Source organism: Cryptotermes secundus, unplaced genomic scaffold (genome assembly GCF_002891405.2).
Source record: "Cryptotermes secundus unplaced genomic scaffold, Csec_1.0 scaffold1475, whole genome shotgun sequence".
NCBI classification, from domain to species: domain Eukaryota; kingdom Metazoa; phylum Arthropoda; class Insecta; order Blattodea; family Kalotermitidae; genus Cryptotermes; species Cryptotermes secundus.
In genome coordinates this window covers 990,192-1,010,977 of record NW_019731600.1, presented here as the reverse complement: position 1 = coordinate 1,010,977, position 20,786 = coordinate 990,192, and the positions used below count along the sequence as shown (strand labels likewise).

General features: G+C 38.3%; 1 protein-coding gene across 1 annotated transcript in view; it reads right to left on the bottom strand.

Moving 5' to 3' along the window:
- Positions 1-9,672: 9,672 nt before the first annotated feature.
- The window catches only part of LOC111867284 (O-phosphoseryl-tRNA(Sec) selenium transferase), a 30,487-nt gene continuing 19,373 nt past the window's right edge, over positions 9,673-20,786 (bottom strand). The window contains exons 8-10 of the mRNA XM_023857000.2: positions 18,154-18,339; positions 16,588-16,728; positions 9,673-16,215 (exon numbers count right to left, since the gene is read on the bottom strand). Coding sequence (XP_023712768.1) covers positions 15,893-16,215; positions 16,588-16,728; positions 18,154-18,339 — 650 coding nt within the window. The 3' untranslated portion in view covers positions 9,673-15,892. The remainder of the gene's footprint in view (positions 16,216-16,587; positions 16,729-18,153; positions 18,340-20,786) is intronic.

Sequence of the window (20,786 nt, the reverse complement as noted above, 5' to 3'; positions counted from 1 at the left end):
TGGGCCTATTGCCCCCTAACCAATGGTCACATGACATTGTTACTGTCGATTCATTGGACAGTATCTTGATGATTGTAGAATATTAAGATGTAGTACGTCCTAATAGTCCGTTCGTCCGAAACCGTTTAATTGAATATTGGGACGCATACACGATGCTAACTGCATTAAACATTTCATGATGAAATAAGTAAGACGCGTTCTGGACCATACTGACACACCCATTCAAAGCAATTCGTAAGAAAACTCTTTTAGTATCTCACTCACTCATGGGACTGAACCCTTCTTGAGAAGCCTCCAGTTGTGTAGCTACTCAAAAACTTCCCAGCATTCTATGCAACCCGAAGGTTCATTACCGTGTTCACAAAAGCCCACTACTGGTCCCTATCCTGAGCCAGATCAATCTGGTCCATACCATCCTATTCTCTCTCTCTTTCTCTATCTCCTTATCTCTCCACCCACCTACGTCTTTGTCATCCAGTGGTCTCTTTCCTTCTGGCTTTCCCACCAATATCCCATATGCATTCCTCTTAGGCCAATTCGTGCTACATTCCCTGCACATCTCATCCTCCCTGACTTCATCATTCTAATCATACTTGGAGAAGAGTACAAGTTATGAAGCTCCTCATTATGCAGTTTTCTCCAATCTCCCGTCACTTCATCTCTCTTCGGTCCAAATATTCTCCACAAAATCCTGTTCTCAAACACCCTCAGTCTATATTCCTCCCTTAATGTCAGAGACCAAGTTTCACACCCGTACAGAACCACAGGCAAAATTATAGTTTTGTATATTCTAATATTTATATTTTTGGACAGCAGAGGAGAAGAAAAAAGGTTCTGGATTGAATGGAAGCAAGCATTACCCGAGTTCAATTTCCTCTTAATTTCCTCCTAAATCAGATTTTGATTTGTTATTGTCGCTTCCTGTATCTTGTTTTTCATATTATTTTACTGCTTCATAAATAATTTCATTAATGCGGTTGCAAGCAACGTTCTACGTTAGTCAAGAATCTGTCTCAGCATGTAGTAACACGTAGGGCCTAGATTCTAGTTAATGGTGAAGCCTGTCACACATTTGTGGATATAGGCTTATATCTGGGATGTAATTATAGGTGAGGTAGAGATAAAGCTCTGTCTTTGCCTTAACACCACGCAATGAAGACGGAGTGTGAAGATAAATTTTCATACACTCTCAACAGAATGGAGAGCCTCAGGCTCCAGCCGCTGTGTCCCCGGAGAAAGAGTTAGTGGTACTTATTCGATAGATGGCTGCCTGAACATCAGGCGCTCTGTGGACATGTTGGCGAAGACAGAAATGGCCACCTCTGCTGGGAATCAAATTCCAGTTGAGAACCTATCTGCCCGCTTTACTGACAGAGTGAGACTTGCTTAGCCTCCCACTTTAATGCTTTTGTTCCCACCACGACGGCCCGGGTTCGATCCCGGGTCTGGTCAAGTGGGATTTGTGGTTGACAAAGTGGCGTTGGGGCGGGTTTTCTCAGAGTACTTCGGTTTCTCCTGCCAATCTTCATTCCGCCAAATTCTCCATCATCATAACCATCCGGGGCAGGTACATTAGGCCAATCAGTGGCCGCCATGCAGAGTTGACCCAGCTGGACTCCAACCCCCACTAAGCGAATTAAAAAAAATAATGCTTTCGTTACATGAATGGCAAGAAGTGAACTCATAATGGGGGAATCATGTTTATTCACTCGAATGTTTCATATCTGCAATTACAGCATATATCTCTATGAATTCGATGTCGAGAGAATACATTACGAGCCGCTGATTCGCGTAGGTCCGATATAAATTTAGTGACTACAAGTCGTGTCTAATTTACGTCAAGTAAAATAAATAGTTATATCTAATAACTTAAAAATAACACAAATTAAAGCTATAATTTCAACTTCTTGATGTGGGGGAATATTTAACTAAATGTAAGGTAAAATTTATAATGTCTTCAGGCAATGTGGTGTTCCAAATAATGGGGCTGAGTGTGCAATAAATAAACATGAGGCCCAATGAAGTACGTAGAATCTTAAAGCATATATTCAGGAAATTATGTCCATTCCATCTTGAGTAGGCTCACACCTTCATATCCTGGTTTTTGCTTGATAATGTGGCTTTGAGAAATCTGATAACATTCGATTTTAACTTAATGTGAAGCATATGCCAATCCATATGTGATCGAGCAGGTTGACTTAGAGGTAAAGCTCTACGTTAGTATGAAGGAGGTCCTCGGTTTGAATGTGGGCCGGATATCGACTACCCCGACTGTTTTCGTGGTCTTCCCCAGTCCATCCACGACTGAGTAGGTTAGTTTAGCAGTGACGCTATGCGGTTGTATTCGGTAAGTGTTGGTTTCGAATCTGGGCGGGGAGATCAGCTACCCTGATTGAGGTTTTAGTTGGCTTCTTCAGGTCATCCTACAAAAGACCTGGATAGTCCCTCGATTAGGCCAGGAACACTTCCTTTCAAATCATTTCCAATCCATCATTCATGAATCCACCTACCTCTCGTTGCTGTATAGTCTGATCTACTACCAGCGTAGTTAAATAAACCATAACGAAACAAATATGGAATATAACCCACTGATTAATGACCGCGATATGTGTTACATGCTGAAAGCATCATCGAAAATAAGCCACAAAAAATTACAAGACAGCCTTTAGTGCTAACTCTTAGTGTTATACGCATATAAAATTCGTGAAAAGAGAGCCAATTCAAATTCCAACTACATTATTGCTAACATTAGCTTCCAGGTAACAGAAAGTGGAATGTAAAATTCTACATTACTCACTCGCCAACTTGCAATTTTAAAGAAGACCTCAGTGGTATTATAGCATCACTTCCATGTCTTTAGACGGTGATATGAACGCGGTCAGCACTCGTGTTAGTAGTGCGATCATGCTCTTCTGCTAACTCAGCCAGAAGCGGTAAATAATAGCCGAATAGTTACTGTTTTGCCAACGCGCTTGGTAACCCGAGCCAGGAACAAAAGGGCACAGATGAATATTGTCTATCATTACAGTGCAGTCGATACTGCCAATATACACCAAACGTTGTTAGGCTAATTTAATTTATCGCCGCATTTGTCCAATGTAATTCCTACTTTAGAAGAAGTCAAACTTGAATTTTACATGAAGAAAGCAGTCTTCTGGGATTTGGCACCGTGTATATGTGGTGTTAACCGACGTTTCGGAGGAACGTATCGCCTCCATCTTCAGGGTAGAAGGAAAAAATATAAGAAATCCCCAAGCGAAGAGACCGTGGTTCTCACGGTCTCTTCGCTTGGGGATTTCTTATATTTTTTCCTTCTACCCTGAAGATGGAGGCGATACGTTCCTCCGAAACGTCGGTTAACACCACATATACACGGTGCCAAATCCCAGAAGACTGCTTTCTTCATAGTCACCGCCGTGAAAGCCTCAAATCTTACACTGAATTTTACATATTTGTAATGCTTATTGTAAACAATTTATTTCACGGTGCAAAACATAGATTTCATTCTGATTTACGCGTTTTCTGAAACAGATTTTGATAAGTTGTAGATTTAGCCAAATAAGTTTCGAACAATTTATAACGATGTAAGAACTGAATTGCTCCCTGAGATTCGGTCACAACATTTTCAAGTACAGAATCCTAACACTAACCATGGCACAAGGGGAGCCCATAGATTTTGTCTCCAGAATAAATCTAGAACGAATATCTACTTCTACTCAAAATTCTAATTTGTAGTATCTACAATTCTTTTCACAGAGGGCCGGACTGGTTTATTCGATAAGTGATTGGCTTCGAGCTGGACGACCGACGAATCCAGGTTTGTTTTCTTGCAGAAGCAAGACGTTTCTTTCGTCTCCTCCACAGTACCCAAATCGGCTCTGAGGTCAGCCAACCTCACATTCGATGGATACCGGTGGCTCCTTCTCAGGGAATAAAGCGACCAGGACGTGAAGCTGACCACTCACCTCCAGCTAGTGTCGAAATTAAAATGCGTGGAACTGTACCTCTACCACCACATACGTCTTCATAATTCAATATTTAATTTAAGCACAGGGACAAATTTACTATACCATTTCTTGTTTAGAGTTCTGCTTAAGACAAAATGAGTGATATTATTAAGGCGCTGATCACAGTGATAATGTTAACGGTAACAGGCTGCAAAATTATCCGCAGTTCGACATGGCTTTTCTGTTAAGAGTATTATAGAATTCTTCAATGGCATCTACACAATGAACCTTAATTTTGCCCTTGAACTTCTAAAAGAAAAAAATTAACGGCAGTTCTTTCTTGCTGAATTCTTTAGTAGGTCCTATAAAGTTGTTTCAAGTTTCGACTTTCTAATCGCGTACTACAGAAAAAAACAAGTGCACGTAGATGAGATGAGAATAGACTTGAATATAATCACGGGGTCAATACATGGCCCATATCCATTCATGAAGCAGCCAAAATGAAACTCTTCATATGTTCACAACATGTGATGTGCATAAAATGATCACATGCACCCCACTCAGAATATTTAAATCATGCTCCCAATATTTGTTCCTCGTAACAGAAATAATATAAGAAATTCTGTACACAGATATTATCTTACTTACTTACCACGCAGTTCAGTCCTTCTTGAGGAACCGCCAATTCTGCAGCTACTCAAGAATTTACCAGCATTTTATGGAACCCGAACGTTCCCCCGCTGGTCCCTATCCTGAGCCAGATCAATCAAATCAATCTCATCCTGCTTTCTTATGACCCATTTTATTATTGTTCACCCACTTACGCCTTGGTCTTCCCAATGGTCTCTCTCCTTCTGTCTTTCTCACCAATATCCTATATACATTCCGCTTTTCCCCAATTCGTGCTACATGTCCTGCCCACCTCATCCTTCTTGACTTGATCGTTCTAATTATGCTTGGAGAAGAGGACACGTTATGAAGCTCCTCATTATGCAGTCTTCTCCAACCTCCTGTCACTTCATCTCTCTTCCGTCCAAATTTTCTCTACACCCTGTCTATGTTCCCCCTTTAATGTCGGAGACCAAGTTTCACGTCCATATAGAAGTACAGGCAAAATTATAGTTTTGTATATTCTAATTTTTATGTTTTTGGACAGCAGACGAGAAGACAAAAGGTTCTGGACTGAATGGTAGCAAGCATTACCCGAGTTCAATCTCCTCTTAATTTCCTCCTCAATCAGGTTCTGAATTCTTATGCACAAACGTTATGTGAGTATTATTTATTCTGCATCAATTAATGAATACCAGTGTCATAAATTGTATTATGATAATCAGTTGAGTTATATGTTTAATGTTTAGACGATTATTTTGCTGGTCGTGAAACGAGAGACAATATGGCCGGAGCAGGTCCGAAATGGATGGCAGGCAGCGGGGCCGCGTAAGTTACGATAGGGGCAGGAACAGCGAAATAAACTTCTTCACAGCTACCATGGAAGACGGCTTGCGGGCCTGTGAATACGATACACAGAGACCTTAATTTCTGATTATTTAACATCATTTTATCGTCAAAACGAGTGTTGATTCAACTTGAATTATAAGAATTAAACTAAATAAAGCATTTAAGTTTCAAAACATATACGACCTTCTTTCTCGCACTGGGCATATCTCAGCTTGCATTCATTTTGGTATGTAAGGCGATCGTTTCCACACAATGGTTTAAATTCATCGGAACACGCACAACCCACTTTGCAGTGCACTGGCCCCAGTTGAGCGTGGACAGCAGCAACCAGGGCCACTAGAATCGAATATTTACCAGTTCATTATGTCATTGGTGGGCAAAAATATTTGTTTGGTAATATGGATGCACAAAATCTGAACATCTGTTCATCTCCGTTACTCTTTCTTGGCGTTATGAGGCCAGATTTTGTACACTGTGAAATCTATGGTATTTTACAGAGCAATTAATGAAATTACTTGTTCTACATGAGGTGCATTTTGATTTTCAAAAGGATTTCTCTTTATTGCTAGTGGGCTGGGACTAAGTCCCTTGTACTGCAGCCACTTCTGGCCTATTCTACCAGCCCCAGGTGATAGGTGAGGGTGATTGTGGAGCAATTGGTGGAATGAAGATTGGCAGGGGAAACGGAAGTACTCGGAGAAAACCTGCCCCAGCGCCACTCTGTCCACCACAAATCCCACTTGACCAGATCCCAGACTGAATCCGTGCCGCCGCGGTGGGAAGCCAGTGACTAACTGCTTGAGCTATGCCGGGGCCTCAGACTGGCCTTACGTGGCACCACAACTGCCAATTTACAACCAAAGAAAACAAACACAGATAAATCACAGCCTGTTACAGGGATAGCTTTACTTTTATTTTACTTTTATTCTATATCATTCCAAGATCTCAAAATAAGTTGTGAAAAGCATAGCTCTCACCTCATAAGTTTGCGTGACCATCATACTGTGTCATATAGAATTGTTGCTAAGCAGTGACTTTGTAAACAGAGGTCATTGATGGTTAATGCCCACAACATACACATATACAACAACAAAAGAACAGTGTTTTCTATGCGGTATGCATCATGACTGTTGCTATGCAACGGCACAGTAAATAAGCCTCTACTACAAGAGAGGGGCTGTGTTTTTTGTGTGGTCCATGCCAAAGAGTTATCTTGATGACAACTGGCACTACAGTTCAGCTGTGGAGTGTTAACAGTGGGCAACGGCGTGACCACAGAAGCTGAAGATTGTTAAGATTCGTTACCAGGAATCGTCTACTGAAAACATTACAGAGGTACAGCCATTGCTGACAGTTGTTACGAAGTACTGACCAGTGAAAGCAAACTGAGAAGACTCAGCATGGATTGATCTGCAGTGCAGAAATCAGCAGTAGTGCTATACACGTAGTCATTTGCAATTATGTCCTGTAAATGGTCAATACATCTATTCACCAATCCAAACCCTGTCTACAGTCACTTTAAACTGTGACAATAAAATTACTGAAAACTTAAGGACATTATAAATTAAGAGGGTGGAATGGGTTCCAATATTGTAAAGTTCATACCAAATTATGTGAAATCACAGAGATGGGTCAAACTGTGAAAGAAGACACACATACAAACACAGTTCAAACAGTGAAAGGAGACACACACACATACAAACACAGAGACAGCAAGCTAATCTCATAAACCTACTTCTTTCCTTAAGGAGGGAAAGCAAGCTAAAAATCTGACAAGATATCATACACAGAGATAAAATATTGCACTCAAGTCCACGTATGACTGACATATTTATCTTCATGAACAGGAGGATGGTTTAGGGGAAAAACACATGTTGAAAATGGAACAAATGGGCAATGAACACAAAACATGGATTATATGACAAAATTCACACAAAACAAAGATTATAATTCATACTAACATACAGACTACAATTCTAGCTATGCTAACATTCTCTAAATTCTGGTGTTTGAACCATACACCTTATACTGACATGAATACTGTCACATAGGATCACAAAACCATATTTACCTGATTACACCATCAATTCAGAAAAATATACTGGAAAATTTTAATGAAAAATAACTTTATTACTTGTCCAGATAAAATTCTTATGTACAATTCTCTGTCACTAATATAACTTTTTCCTCATCTCTTCACAGTTTCCTGTTTTAGGACAAGACGTTTTTCTAGCCAAATCTGCACCTAGTAACGCCAGTTCTTCATACTTCCAACATCACTGTACACTGTTCCCAGAAATACTATATTTCTTGGATGCCACACAATTATTAGTCTCTCTTGTTAATTTACTATTGGCATCATATGCAGTCAGCAAGAATAACAGATCCGCATATTGAGAGTCTCACTTCTCTCCCTTTGGTCTCCTATGATTGTGTCATGTGCTTCAGTAAACTGATTGAGGCTAGCTCTTTCTAAGGGACCCAACAGAATAGGTGTTTTCCCTCACCTGAGGATGGAAACAGATCCAGTTTCCAAAACGTTGTTTTTTTCTTAGTTATCTTAAAAACCAGGACGATGGATAAAGTCTGAAAACCCAATATCTCACAACTATTATAAACTTCACTAACACTATATAATATTAGATCTCAAATCATTACAGCCACTAACTGTCCATAAACTACGTAACATCTGGCAACCATTACACACCTCAAAGCTTGCAAATCCACAGAGTAACAACATGGGATTATTTCTGATGTAATCATTGTTTGACTGAGTTACAGTACAGCCATAGAACTGTCTCATTTATGCTGCATCATTACAGAATGTGCCCAAGAAGCAAATCCATGGCTCCAAGAAAACAGAAAGCTATAACTGCAAGTGAATAATATCAGTAAGGTAGAAAAAGGTAAAGCCATCCTCGTAAAGGGCCATGAAGGCCCACATGGTTGTGAGATATCGAGGGTCCCACATTTTCTATATAGTCAGCTCACAAACAAGGTGAGGTTGTCAGCCTTATGTGCCGGCCATCCTTTACCCGCAGGAAGATTCCTGGTGCTCATTTTTGTTAGAGGCTGAGTCGACCCCAGGGCCACAGTGTGGCAGGAAGGATTAAATCAATAGTAAAATGCAGTGACCTTGTCAGGAACCGAACCCGTGACCTTCTGGCTTGCAGCATAGTGCCTCAACCATGCTACTGAGTGTCCCATGAATAATGTCAGCAACAGTAACAAAAATCTAATGGTTACAGTTTTTGAAATATTTTCATGTCAGTACAATATCCTAAGGGAATTTCAATTTTGAGATACACCACATTTTCCACATGTCCATTTTCCCAGATAATTGTACTTTCTCTTAGTGGGGGGTGGAGTCCACTCAGCACAGTGGCCACTGATTGGCCTATTGTAGCCTGCCCCGGGTGATTATGATGATGAAGAATCTGGTGGAATGAAGACTGGCAGGGGAAACCGAAGTACTCGGAGAAAACCCGCCCCAGTGCCACTTTAACCACCACAAATCCCACATGACCACACCTGGGGTCGAACCTGGGCCGCTGCGGTGGGAAGCCAGCGACTAACCGCTTGAGCTATGGCACAGCCTTAATTGTACTTTTCTTTATAGTGTCATGATTTTAGTAATTAAACATGGGGTTTGGTTTGGTAGTTGGATTTACTGGAATCCTGAAACTTGTAACTGCAATTAATTACAGTGTTATCACTAATTCACATGCTCTACAAATCACTACAGTATTCACAACATATTCTCCAGCTGCTGTGTCTTTACCATTCATTGCTTGGTAATGGCTCCCAACACTGTAGATTCCTCAGCTTCTGTGTTCACATTCTTATCTGCTGCCGACTGTCTCATAGGTCCACATGGTAATTACTCCTGGCCATTGAATCCTAGATGGGTCTCGCCACCACAGGCTACCACTCGCTACTGCAGGCTAATATTCATTTAAGACATAGAACTGATCCATCCATCGGTTTCAGTTCTCCTGCATGGACCGCATAGGACTCAACCTCCAACAGTTCCTCTATTGTTGTGTTTATGGCATGTTTAGCAAGCCATTGCATAGCAACAGGTGTCTTCTCTGGTTCCACTATTCCAGCCTTCAGCAGACATGTCACAATAGTTTTTTTTCTTCTTCTTCTTTTTCTTCTTTTTTTGGATGTAAGATGACTCCCTGTTCTTTAATGAAAATAAAACCCAAAAGAAAATCTCAACTTACAATCACTTAAATATGGCACCATAAAGTAATGGACCTTATAAATTGTCAAGTATTTTATTACTATCAGAATCAGTCATTTATATAACTTACAATATCTCTATAATACATTGTTGTCTTTTTACAAGATTAAAGCTTGGTTTAAAATTCCCAACATGGAAACTGGAATGACCTATACTATTGTGACTATTGTACAAACATGCACATAAAATACATATGTATATAATGATTTAAAATTAACACTAAAGAATGTTTTCCATGAAAATTAACTCTGAAAAAATGATTGTAAAATATGGATGCTACTTATGTTAAGCTTGCATTGTCAACATATGTGACTACTCTTGTAGAACTTCTACAGTTATGATCAACTGCATCAGCTCTATCACCACGTCAACACTTGCTACATTTCACTAACCCTAATTACAGCACTGTAAACTAACGTAATTATCATAGGTTTTCAAGAGGATAAAATTCGAGCAACACTGTTACACGAGATGGTAAATAGTGCATGTCATATGTTAATAGTATGGGGACAGTGTCTCACAGAAGCATACTGCATCTTGCTGCTGGTTTTGACTAGACAATTGACACAATTAGTGCATTACAGACCTGTTCAGAAAACAATGAGCACAAGCAGAACCCAAGGACTGGGCTTGCACACAAAATAACAATTTCATTTTCTGAACAGCTCATCTAGTGCAGAATTATAAATGCAAAACAGTTATAACTAATGTCACCCACATCACACAAATCTTATGATCAACTCAATAGTGAGGAATGTATCAGTTCTATGTTATTGCCTAATGACACTGAAAAAAGTTCTCTCTGATCTCCAGATCTGAAAAACACAGAGCAAGTATAAACTAAATGAGTTAGATATCACAACCCATTACTTTTCCAAAATTGGCTCAGTAACAGAAGTAGATTAACTTCCCAAATGGGAATTACTGATTATTGAATACAGCATATTTTTAATGACTGTATCGAGGAACGCATACTTTTTAGTGATAACAATTAGATGACACTATTCTGCAATCTCATACATACACTACCTCCACTGCAGAATTATATTATAACTGTAACAATATAAGGACAGTTTTTTCTTGTAAAATCTCCCATCACTTCACTATAATTGTATTTATAAATAAAGCTGTACAACATAACACAAAAACATTCAATGACATTTCTCAATTGTGGGGTACATAATGCAAAATAAACTGGCCGGATTTTTCAAAGGGTCCTCTGGATGGACACACATGGATGGAATAGGTTAATCTACAGGTATTCAAATACTGTATACACAAGTTAAATGAAACTTATTATCACCCCTCTATTAGCAATCAACTTGTAAGCCAGTGCATAAACAAAGAAAACGTTTCAGATTCATTTCTCAGAACTGTTACTTTTCACAGTTTGTTATGAGAATTTAGACATTTTAACACTTTCCCTTATTTTAAAACATGAACTATTCATTACTCATGAAAATTTATATTTCTGAAATGAATAAATTCTTTCACATTCATAACACAGTGACAATTATGGAATTTCTTTCTCTAAAGACTCAGAGGGCCAAAGGCTGGTGCAATTAACAATGGAAAAAACATATTTCAGAGAGAAAAAATTCTAATTGTTTTTATATTAACTTTACAAGCATTGGCAATGTAAATGAAGGAGAAACTGCATGGCCAGCATTAGCAATAGTTAACAGTGAAATGTATTTTTATAGTACTATTTTAGAAGTAATAGTTACCAGCAAATTCAACTTCTCAAAATGAGCCCAAATAAGATGACAGGGTCCAAACTTTTACTAATGTAAAACTGTTCCTAAATAACTCAAGGCTTAGATTTTAAAAGTTTTTCTAAATTCACATAATACAGAAATCCATGCTAGAAGTGTACACTGGTACAACTTGAAGGTTTTGTGTTAAACTAGGGAACCATCAGTAGTAACATCCGATATAACTTGAGCCCTAATTCTTCTAGATACAAACCACAAATATTTTTACAGACATACAAACATTGTTATAAATAAGTACACAGAAAAAGCTCAATTCATACATAGAAAGAAAAAAACACCACTTCAGCCTAGAAAAAATCCTCAAGAATATCTAGTTAGCTGCAACCATTCTACTTCCACTCAAAAGATTGATACTAACAATTAAAGCTGTTTGATTTCTCCTGTCACGGGACTTGCAAGCAGTGATCATTATTGTCAGCAACCCATTTTCCTGTTCAGAACAACCTAAATGCTAGAGAAGTTGAAGAGATTTCACATTAACAATTATCAATGATAAATACCTTTTCTTTTCTTTCTGATTTTGATCACATTTTGGTATGTTCCTTCAAACCCACAGAATAAACCTCTACTAATTAATGGCCTCATAAGGTCACATAAGCACACATTCTGAATAGATTTTTTCACATGAACACCTACTATTACACCCGTATATAAATTGGCAACAACTGCAGAAAACAAAACCTGTGGTTTAGACACAATAAACTGAGGCGAACATGCATACATCCTCAACATGTGTTTGTCTGTTTGTGTCAAAAACAAATTCCTGTTCTTTAATTTGACTCCTGTGACTTTCAGGTTCAGTTTCACAAGCACTGCCTGTACAAATGGACACCAGATTAAAATTTACACTTCCCTACTAAAGTCTTAACCATCTGGATATTACTGTTCCCTTTCAAACTCATTATGTAGCTGACAATTATTCCCCATTATTCAACACCCTCTGTTCTTCTATAATATCAAACACATGCACTTTTCATATTCACACATACACACATTTACATTCATAATCTCCTTGGTTACCTAGATACTGCTTAATTGTAACAAACATGCCCTGTGATTCCTACTTACATCAAAGTGACAGACTGTACAATAGATAATGAATTAATAAACAACTTATAAGTAATGTATGAATAAACAGTTACACACATTTGAAGTATAAATATCTGCGAAGTGTTGTCTACTTTCGTTGCTGTCATCATTGGTACTTTTTAAAAAATACAGGAATAACCATTTGAGCCAGCAGCCCAGCCTTTTGGCTCCATACAGTGTACCTGTAGTAGATGATGATGATGATGATGATAAGTTCCATGTTCCGCAGTAAAGTATCTTGCAGGATTTAGAATCAATCTTTAATGTTGTTCTATGATTCCCGATTAACAGACAAATGAGCTACGTGAGGTAAAGCACATCACCATAAATGCAATAGAAGAACTGATCAAAAGATGTGTTGCCAAACAGTGAAAGTCAACCAAGGACCTTCAAGCACAATATGAGTCACTGGGTTCTTTCTGCAGTCAACATGAGAATGAGCAAGTGTTACCATTCTGTTGTGATTGCTCCTAGCAAGAATTATAAAAGATTCTTTACAAGGCTATGATAATTTCCTTCCTTACTGTATGTACTGATTCCATATATGACAAAGCAAATTACAAATACCAACACATAGCAACATTTCCTTAGAGTGCTTTCTCGATCACGTGTCGCTGAATGCTTGTGACAAAAAAGCATGGCATTTGTTTGCTGGGCAATACAATTACAAAGCCAAACACGAAAGCACAATGTCTGTAACTAGTTCATCAGAGCATCAACAACTGCTTTACCATTTTCAGACTATTTGCAAATTACAAAAATGTGAAGTGTCTATATTTCATACTGTAAATACCAAAATTGGTTTGCTTTACTCTATCTGCAACACAATATTTCAGTTTGGACATTTTAATCTGATGAATTAAAAACAAACTTACTCTGTTATTTCCTTAAACAGCATTTATATAATCCTTTAACTCCTCCCCAAATTTACCATTATTATATATAATATATACAGTGTATGCTTGCCACTGAGTGCGGTATATTGATTGAAATTCTAGCAATTTTTGTACTGCGTGTCGGCAATGCAGCTGGCAAAATCCACCACGTGATGGATGCAAACTGCTTTATGATTACAGTATTGGCTGACTGCAATAGCAATGGAAGTTATATCAGTCCATTAATCAAGTTACTAAATTACCCTTTTCCTATTCTGTTGGAAGGCTCCTCACATTGTAATTTTCCCACACAAGAACAATGCCAGAAGCCTTCCAACACCACCTACAAATTTACTGCCATATTAAAACACGTACTCAGAGTTACACCTTCACTCTTTACATTCTTTGACATTAGCATTAATAGGGTCATCTACACAACAATATCCACAAAAAAAACAAATTGATACTACTGTATCAATATTCATTTACTGGGCAAAGGTGTCTCACTACAGATTTTGACCTTCAAAAGGTCATCATCAGTTGAATTTAGAAGAATTCAATCAATTCAATTCAATTCAAGAACTAAGATTGAATTCTTATAAATTTGCCTGATGATGACGTGGTGAAGGTTGAAACATGTAGCAAAACACCTTTGCCCAATAAATGAATGTTGATACAGTAATATCAATTTGGTTTTGTTTGTGGATATTATTGTAGTGTACATGGCCCTATTAATTCTACTGTATGAAATACAACTAAATGCATACCATAAAGATTCTCTGACATCTCTTAAAAGTACTAACGCTTCTCATCATCCCTGTACAAATTCATCGATGTATTAAAACATTACAACTACAGTGACAGAATAACAGCATATAACATAAAATAATTCACTTCATAAACAAAACACTAATATAGCTCATCATTATACTTTACAAATACACCAGGCCCACAACACATGCATACAACAAAATAATCATGGCACAATATTTTAAAAAATTGTATAAGTATTTTACACCATTAATATGCTAAGTGTAGCAGCATGACAAAGGAGCAGCAGTTTCCTCTACATCCGATGATGGCCAGTTGGGCTGAAACATGTAGTGTTTGAATAACAGGAAGAGACAAATGCTTTTGAAGTGTGAATTTTAATGCTAATTTAGAATACATGGTGCAACAGCATGCTGCAGTATAATATTATCTTTTAGAGTGTTTGTACATAGGAACAACAGACAGCAGGAGCACTATATTTTCCAACAGCAAAGTCTCTCTTTCCAAACATTCACACAAATTAATTTGTATCTGGCAGGAGTGAGGTCACAAATAAAAATAATAGGAAAGGCTTAATGTACAAACAAAACAATTTTTGAAAAGGTAACTGCAATTTCAGAAATGTCACTGTTCACTTACATGTTCCAAAAAGTTGGAACATGTGATTCTACATAATACAGTATGTCTTCCTGCTACCTACTTCTACCAGCAAGCGGCAGCCCACCTTCGGATGAGTGCAACCAGCAAGCTCAATACGAGTTCAGAATCATTCCATACGAGCAATAACAAGAGGTTACCTAGATCATAACAGAAAATGTTTTCCTTGTGATGACATGAGTTTCTGATGTCTAACAGTAATTGGTATTTGTACATTATGATAAAAACAATTTAAAAGTCAGTTGCATCATGAAATAGACGTAAGATAAATTCCATGAGTGCAGTCAGTTCTTGTGATGTGACCACCAGGCACCACAGAAAAGTTGTTAACCTAAGACTTTTTGGGTACAATTTGAAAATGCAGTACCCTTGTAAATGTTTCCATATCCAGTATGCACAAAGCACAGTACCCATACATGCTTAAGATAATCCCAGTAATATATTTGTTTTCAGTATGTCGGTGCTGTTACTTTGTGCGTACACATGTGTGTGCGTGTGTGTGTGTGTGTGTGTTTGGGGGGTGGGGGAGGAGAAGAATTTAAGCACAGTGTTTCTTGCATGGGAGTGCAAGATGAATATAGGGCATGAAGGTTTTGATTAGTTTCTGCCCCAGACAAAGCAAGAGTGTATTATGGGAAGAATACAGTTTGTAATATTGTAATATGAGCAGTTTGCAAAAATGTAGACTCTTTAATATTCTCTCTCTCTGGCCCTCTACATTGCAATGTGGAGGCCAGAAATGATCATCACACAGTTGCTGCAGAACTCTTTCTTCAAGGACAATATGTTAAGGTGGGAATACTGTTACAAATATGATTATACTCTGAGATTCCAGACATTTGATGAGAATGTGCTGATAGTTACTTTATTCCAACCACCTTTTGTCAGGAATGGGTGTTTTTAAAGTAGTCAATATATGAAAACGTGCGATGTTACTAAGTGCAAACTGAGCAGAGTAACAGTTCACATATTTCAGTAAATTACCAGAGTCTACATTTCCCTGCCAACATATATTCTAGCCATATTTCACCTGCCCACTGGGGTCTGTAGAGTATGGGTCCAGCCTTGCTATCACTTACGCAGACTGTCCTTGCTGCTGGCGAGTGAGGTGCTGGTACTGCTCTGGCTGTGTTGCTCTCCACCACTGCCACTGCCACTTCCACCCTCACCATTAAGAGTGCTGGAGCCACCTCCACCGCCACCTCTCATCACTCGCCGCATAACTGCCAGCTCCTCCACTGAGGTAGGTGTGGGAGGGGCACTACGTCCCTTCAACTTGCTCAACACCTTATCCAGACGATGTGAAAACAAATCAACATCTGATTTTCGCATTCCTAGAGCAGCTGCTGCCGTGAGGTATGGCACAGGGTAGTTACTGTTATGAGCGCCCCAGCCTAAATGATATACACGTGAAAAATAACACAAGATGATAAAGAACAAATACATAAAAATTAACACTTTAAAAGTGTGCCTCTGGATATACACTTAGGGCATGTACACAATACAACAATATGCAATGCATTACAAATATATGCTTAAAGAGAAAGAATCTGAGACTACAAAAGCAAGTGGCATAATCACATCTTGAGAATTAACTCTTCATGACTGACCAAGAAAGTTAATAATTGCCAATCAAATGGATGAAGAAATACCAAATTGAAAAAATGATGAAAGGATAGTCTTTTAGATGTAACAGGCTAAAAAAAGCCTACCTTGAAGTAGATGATGATGATCATAAGTAAACTGTCAACTAAAATATTCTTTACCTTCAAATTTATATCCTGCTACTTCTTTAAGATCTGCTCCAGTGACCACTCGTGTTCCAGAAACACAACGCAGAAACAGCATTGAGCCAAGCATAGTCACTGTTTTGCTGTCAGAGCCAGCTAGAGAAGTAAGTGTCATGCCTGTGCAGGAAAATGTATTTCTATTACCAATATGTCATTATATACAAGCATCCATGTTTTGGAAATCTGTTTTCAGTAAAGAGTAAAAAAGTAAGTAAAGGTAGCTCTGTAACAGGCCGTGGAGGCCCATACGGTTGTGAGACATCGAGGTTCCCATATTTTGTAGACAATCAGCTCATAGATGGTGGTAAGAATGTCAGCCTTACGCACCAGCGGCCTTTACCCCCAAGAACATTCCAAGAATATTCCTGGTACTCATTTCTGTTATAGGCCAAGTCAACCACAGGGCGATAGTGTGGCGGGAAGGATTAGGTAAATTGAAAAAAAAAAATCCAATAACCTCATCAGGATTTGATCCCGCGACCTTCCTTGTGGCATAGTGCCTCAACCAACTATGCTACTGCAGAAAAGAGTAAATACGAGAAAATAATCAATCAGGCTTCATGATTACTTTACTAAGAAAAATCTGTAAGCTCTTTAAAACCCATTTTTTTCATATATGGATGGAAATATGATATACAAATGTAAATATCTTAATGTTTTTGTGGTTATAAGGATTCTGGATTCTCTTTTGAACACTGTGGCATAATACCAAGAATGACTCAGGGTCAGTATGGAAACAACTATTTTATGCTTCTGATTCAATGGTCTTTTCAGGTAGTCTCAGATATTTGGTCATTTAAATGTTATATGTAGCAAGACACAAATGGTGACTAACAAATGATGATAAGACAAAACAGCTTATCAGGGTGGTTCAAAACAAATTATGGAGTGAGACAAAGAAGCATCTTCTCACCAGTCTTGGTTAATGTCATGATGAATGAAATTAGTAATGAGGTTAGAAAAAAAGAACAAAAAGACAAGATCTGGAAATATTAATATGTGCTGACACTGTGTTGATTCGAGGGAAAGCAAAAAGGAAACTAAATTAATGGCACCTTATTGTAAAGGAAAATGGATAAGAAGGTGACTATGAGGGTTTCATGGAAGTTGGACACAAATGTCTGAGTACAAGTCAACTACATCCGTACTGCTGGTATAAATAACATCTACAAGGTAAATTACATTCTCCATATCTTACTTATACCGTCAGTTAGTTTGAGTTGTTTTGTGCATATTTTTTAAACAATATTTGTACAAAAAATATTCAACATGAAGAAAAACTCTAGGGAGGAGCTAAGAAATAATAATAATAAAAAAACAGAATAAATGTCGATTGAAAAAGAAAACTTGCTGTGATAGGTGAAAATTGTCGTTTACAATAAGTAATCTTTAAAAAGAATAAAATCTGAAGCAAACACACTACACAACATCTAAGATGAGTTTGTTTTAAACAGTTTCAACATCTGCCACTAAAAGGAAAGCAAATATTAAATATTAATAAAGGCGCATAGGAGTCATAGTTGTTATTAAAACATCTGATACCCAATGATATTGGATTATTCTTTGTTTCTAGAAGTCTTTCCCCATGTTTAAGGGCAACTTTGGTGAGCTCCTCCTTGAGGTAGGTGTACATCTCTTTCCGCTGCGTGATGAGATTTTTGTAGCCATTCACACCAAGTGAGAGAAGTGTTATAAAAACATCCATAGCTGGACTGGATGAAGCTCGACCTACAAAAGAAAAATAAAGCTAGTTATAATGTGTGTGTGGCTGCATTCACACACGCACACACACAGAATATATTAAATTATATACAATACTTCGTTAAACAAATAAATAAGTTTTAAATTTATACACAGCAGTGAAACACTGATCTTACACTTTCCAACGGGCTGCCTAAAACAAATGTAAAATTGAGGAAAGAGTAAAATCAGCGATATATGAATGTTACAACCTAAAGAAAACTTTATACTGTAACTTTGGAAAATCACGGTTCTTCATCTATTTTACAATGCTTTATGAACTGCTGTGTTTATATAATATCAGCAAGATGAGACAGTGATTATAACTGGTGAATGGAAAGGATGTGGAAGGAAGTGGTAATGGCCTATTTTAAGGCTCTACCCCAGCACTTGCTTGGAATGACTGGCAAATATGGTACATACCTAGTTAGACTATTTCTTCCACCACTCAGTCTTCTGTTTCTTTTCCCTGTGAGCTGCATATATATATTGTGACATGTTGCGCAACGGAGAACCCCTCTCTACCCAGCAACGTGGCAACTCAGGCCACAGTGACGTGGCGGATGAGTCAGCGCTCCCCCCCTCCGCATGGTAACGTAACGCGCAATGCGCGGTGATGTAAGACGGCGTGAGGTAACAGCTTTGCTACGTAACAGGCCCACACAGTCCCTATATAAGAGAGCTGCGCTGCCTGCGGAGTTTGTTGGAACGTAGCAGTCGCCGAGTTAAGTAGTAGTTGAGCCAGTGTGTTATCAACAGTTCCCAAGGCAGCAGCTTGCGACTACAGTTGGAGTATAGCAGCAGTCACGGAAAGAAGAACCGGACATGTGTGTAATTCAGGGAGATTTGTATAGCTCCCGCGTTATTAGTACGTGAAGACTTTGGTTGTAGGGTTTGTAAAGTGTGGAAACCCGCAACTGTGTTATAATTAATTGTAGCTGTGATTTGTATGTTGTTAAATAAACCAATTAACGATCTCTACGGCGTATTCAGTAACGGAAACACGTTACAATATCATTCATTTTCAACTTAGCTGCACATTACAATATTATCCTTTGTATCAAATTGATGTTACGTAATTTTTGGCTGCTTCCAGTCCTTTCAGTGCACCCAAGAATGTTGTTTTATGTTCTGTAACTTCCTCTTTTTCTTCTGGCCTAGTCAAATGTTGATCTAACACCTGGTCAACATTCCAGTCTCCAGAGACCTGGAGAGCATTGTCTAATGTTGTGTAGTCCTCAGACTGGACTCCAAGAGGTTCTAAACTATGCCAGTCATCCTCTTCATCTTCACTGCTGCTAGGATGGTCACTCAAGAACCCACATTTCATAAAGCAGTTCTTGATTGTAGGAGGTATTATCAGTCTCCAAGGTTCTGCTGTTAAATGCACTACAGACAAAACATCTAGCTTCATATGTGCAGCATCTTGGAGCAGTCCCCCATCTATTGTGGCTACAGTCTTCGAAATCAGCTGCTTTCTGTAATGGGATTTGAATACATGGATGATTCTCAAATATATAGACTGTAGCTGGGTGGTATATTTAGCTGGAAGAAATAGAACTTTGATGTTGCTATGAAATGTACTGTTCTTTGGATGAGTAGCAGACTGATAGAAATATTTTGCAATTTTTAGCAACCGGTTTTCTAACCATCTGTGTGAGGTAATATTAAAATATTTTAGTGGTCATCCAAGAATTTTATCAGCTTCATGTTTTGTAGGTAGTCTCTTGACATTCTTGAAGCAACGTGAACTTCTATATTTTCCAACTACCAGAGTGATACCTTATCACTCCCATCTTCATTGCATGCGGGGAGTACAGCAAGTTGTTGTTTAGATTTTGTACCACCATGGCAAATGTGTCCTTGAAAAGTGAGCATTTTGCTAGGTTGTAGACTGAAAAACAGACCTGTCTCATCAGCATTACTTATGTCACAGAGACCATATCCATAAATTTCTTGCAACAGTTGTCAATTTTTACAGTCTTCTATAGTTTCTGAATCAACACACCTGTTCTCACCTGATACAATTTTTGTAAGCAGTGCTGTGTTTCCTCCCTCTTAAATCTGCTGATCCAACCACTGGAAGCCAAAAAGTTGGCTATTTCCAGACAAGCAGAAATGTGTAGGCCCTTCTTCTTGAGGCAGGTGCTATCTATGGAAGAATTATTTTCAAGTGCTTGCTTAACTATGCAGCAAATGCAGATTCCAGCTCCTCCAATGGCAAACATTTCAATGACTTCTGTTGCTTGGAGAAAGGTCCACACTGTATAAAACTCCTTTCAATTTCTTCATGTTCTTTATAACCCAGCTGCATTTATGTTAAAGGTTTCACTTATAAAAATACAGCTGTCACTGTGCTGCAGTGATTATTATTTGGTACACTTGTCAGACATGGGCAAGACAAACTACACTAACTGGGTTACTGTTATACTATG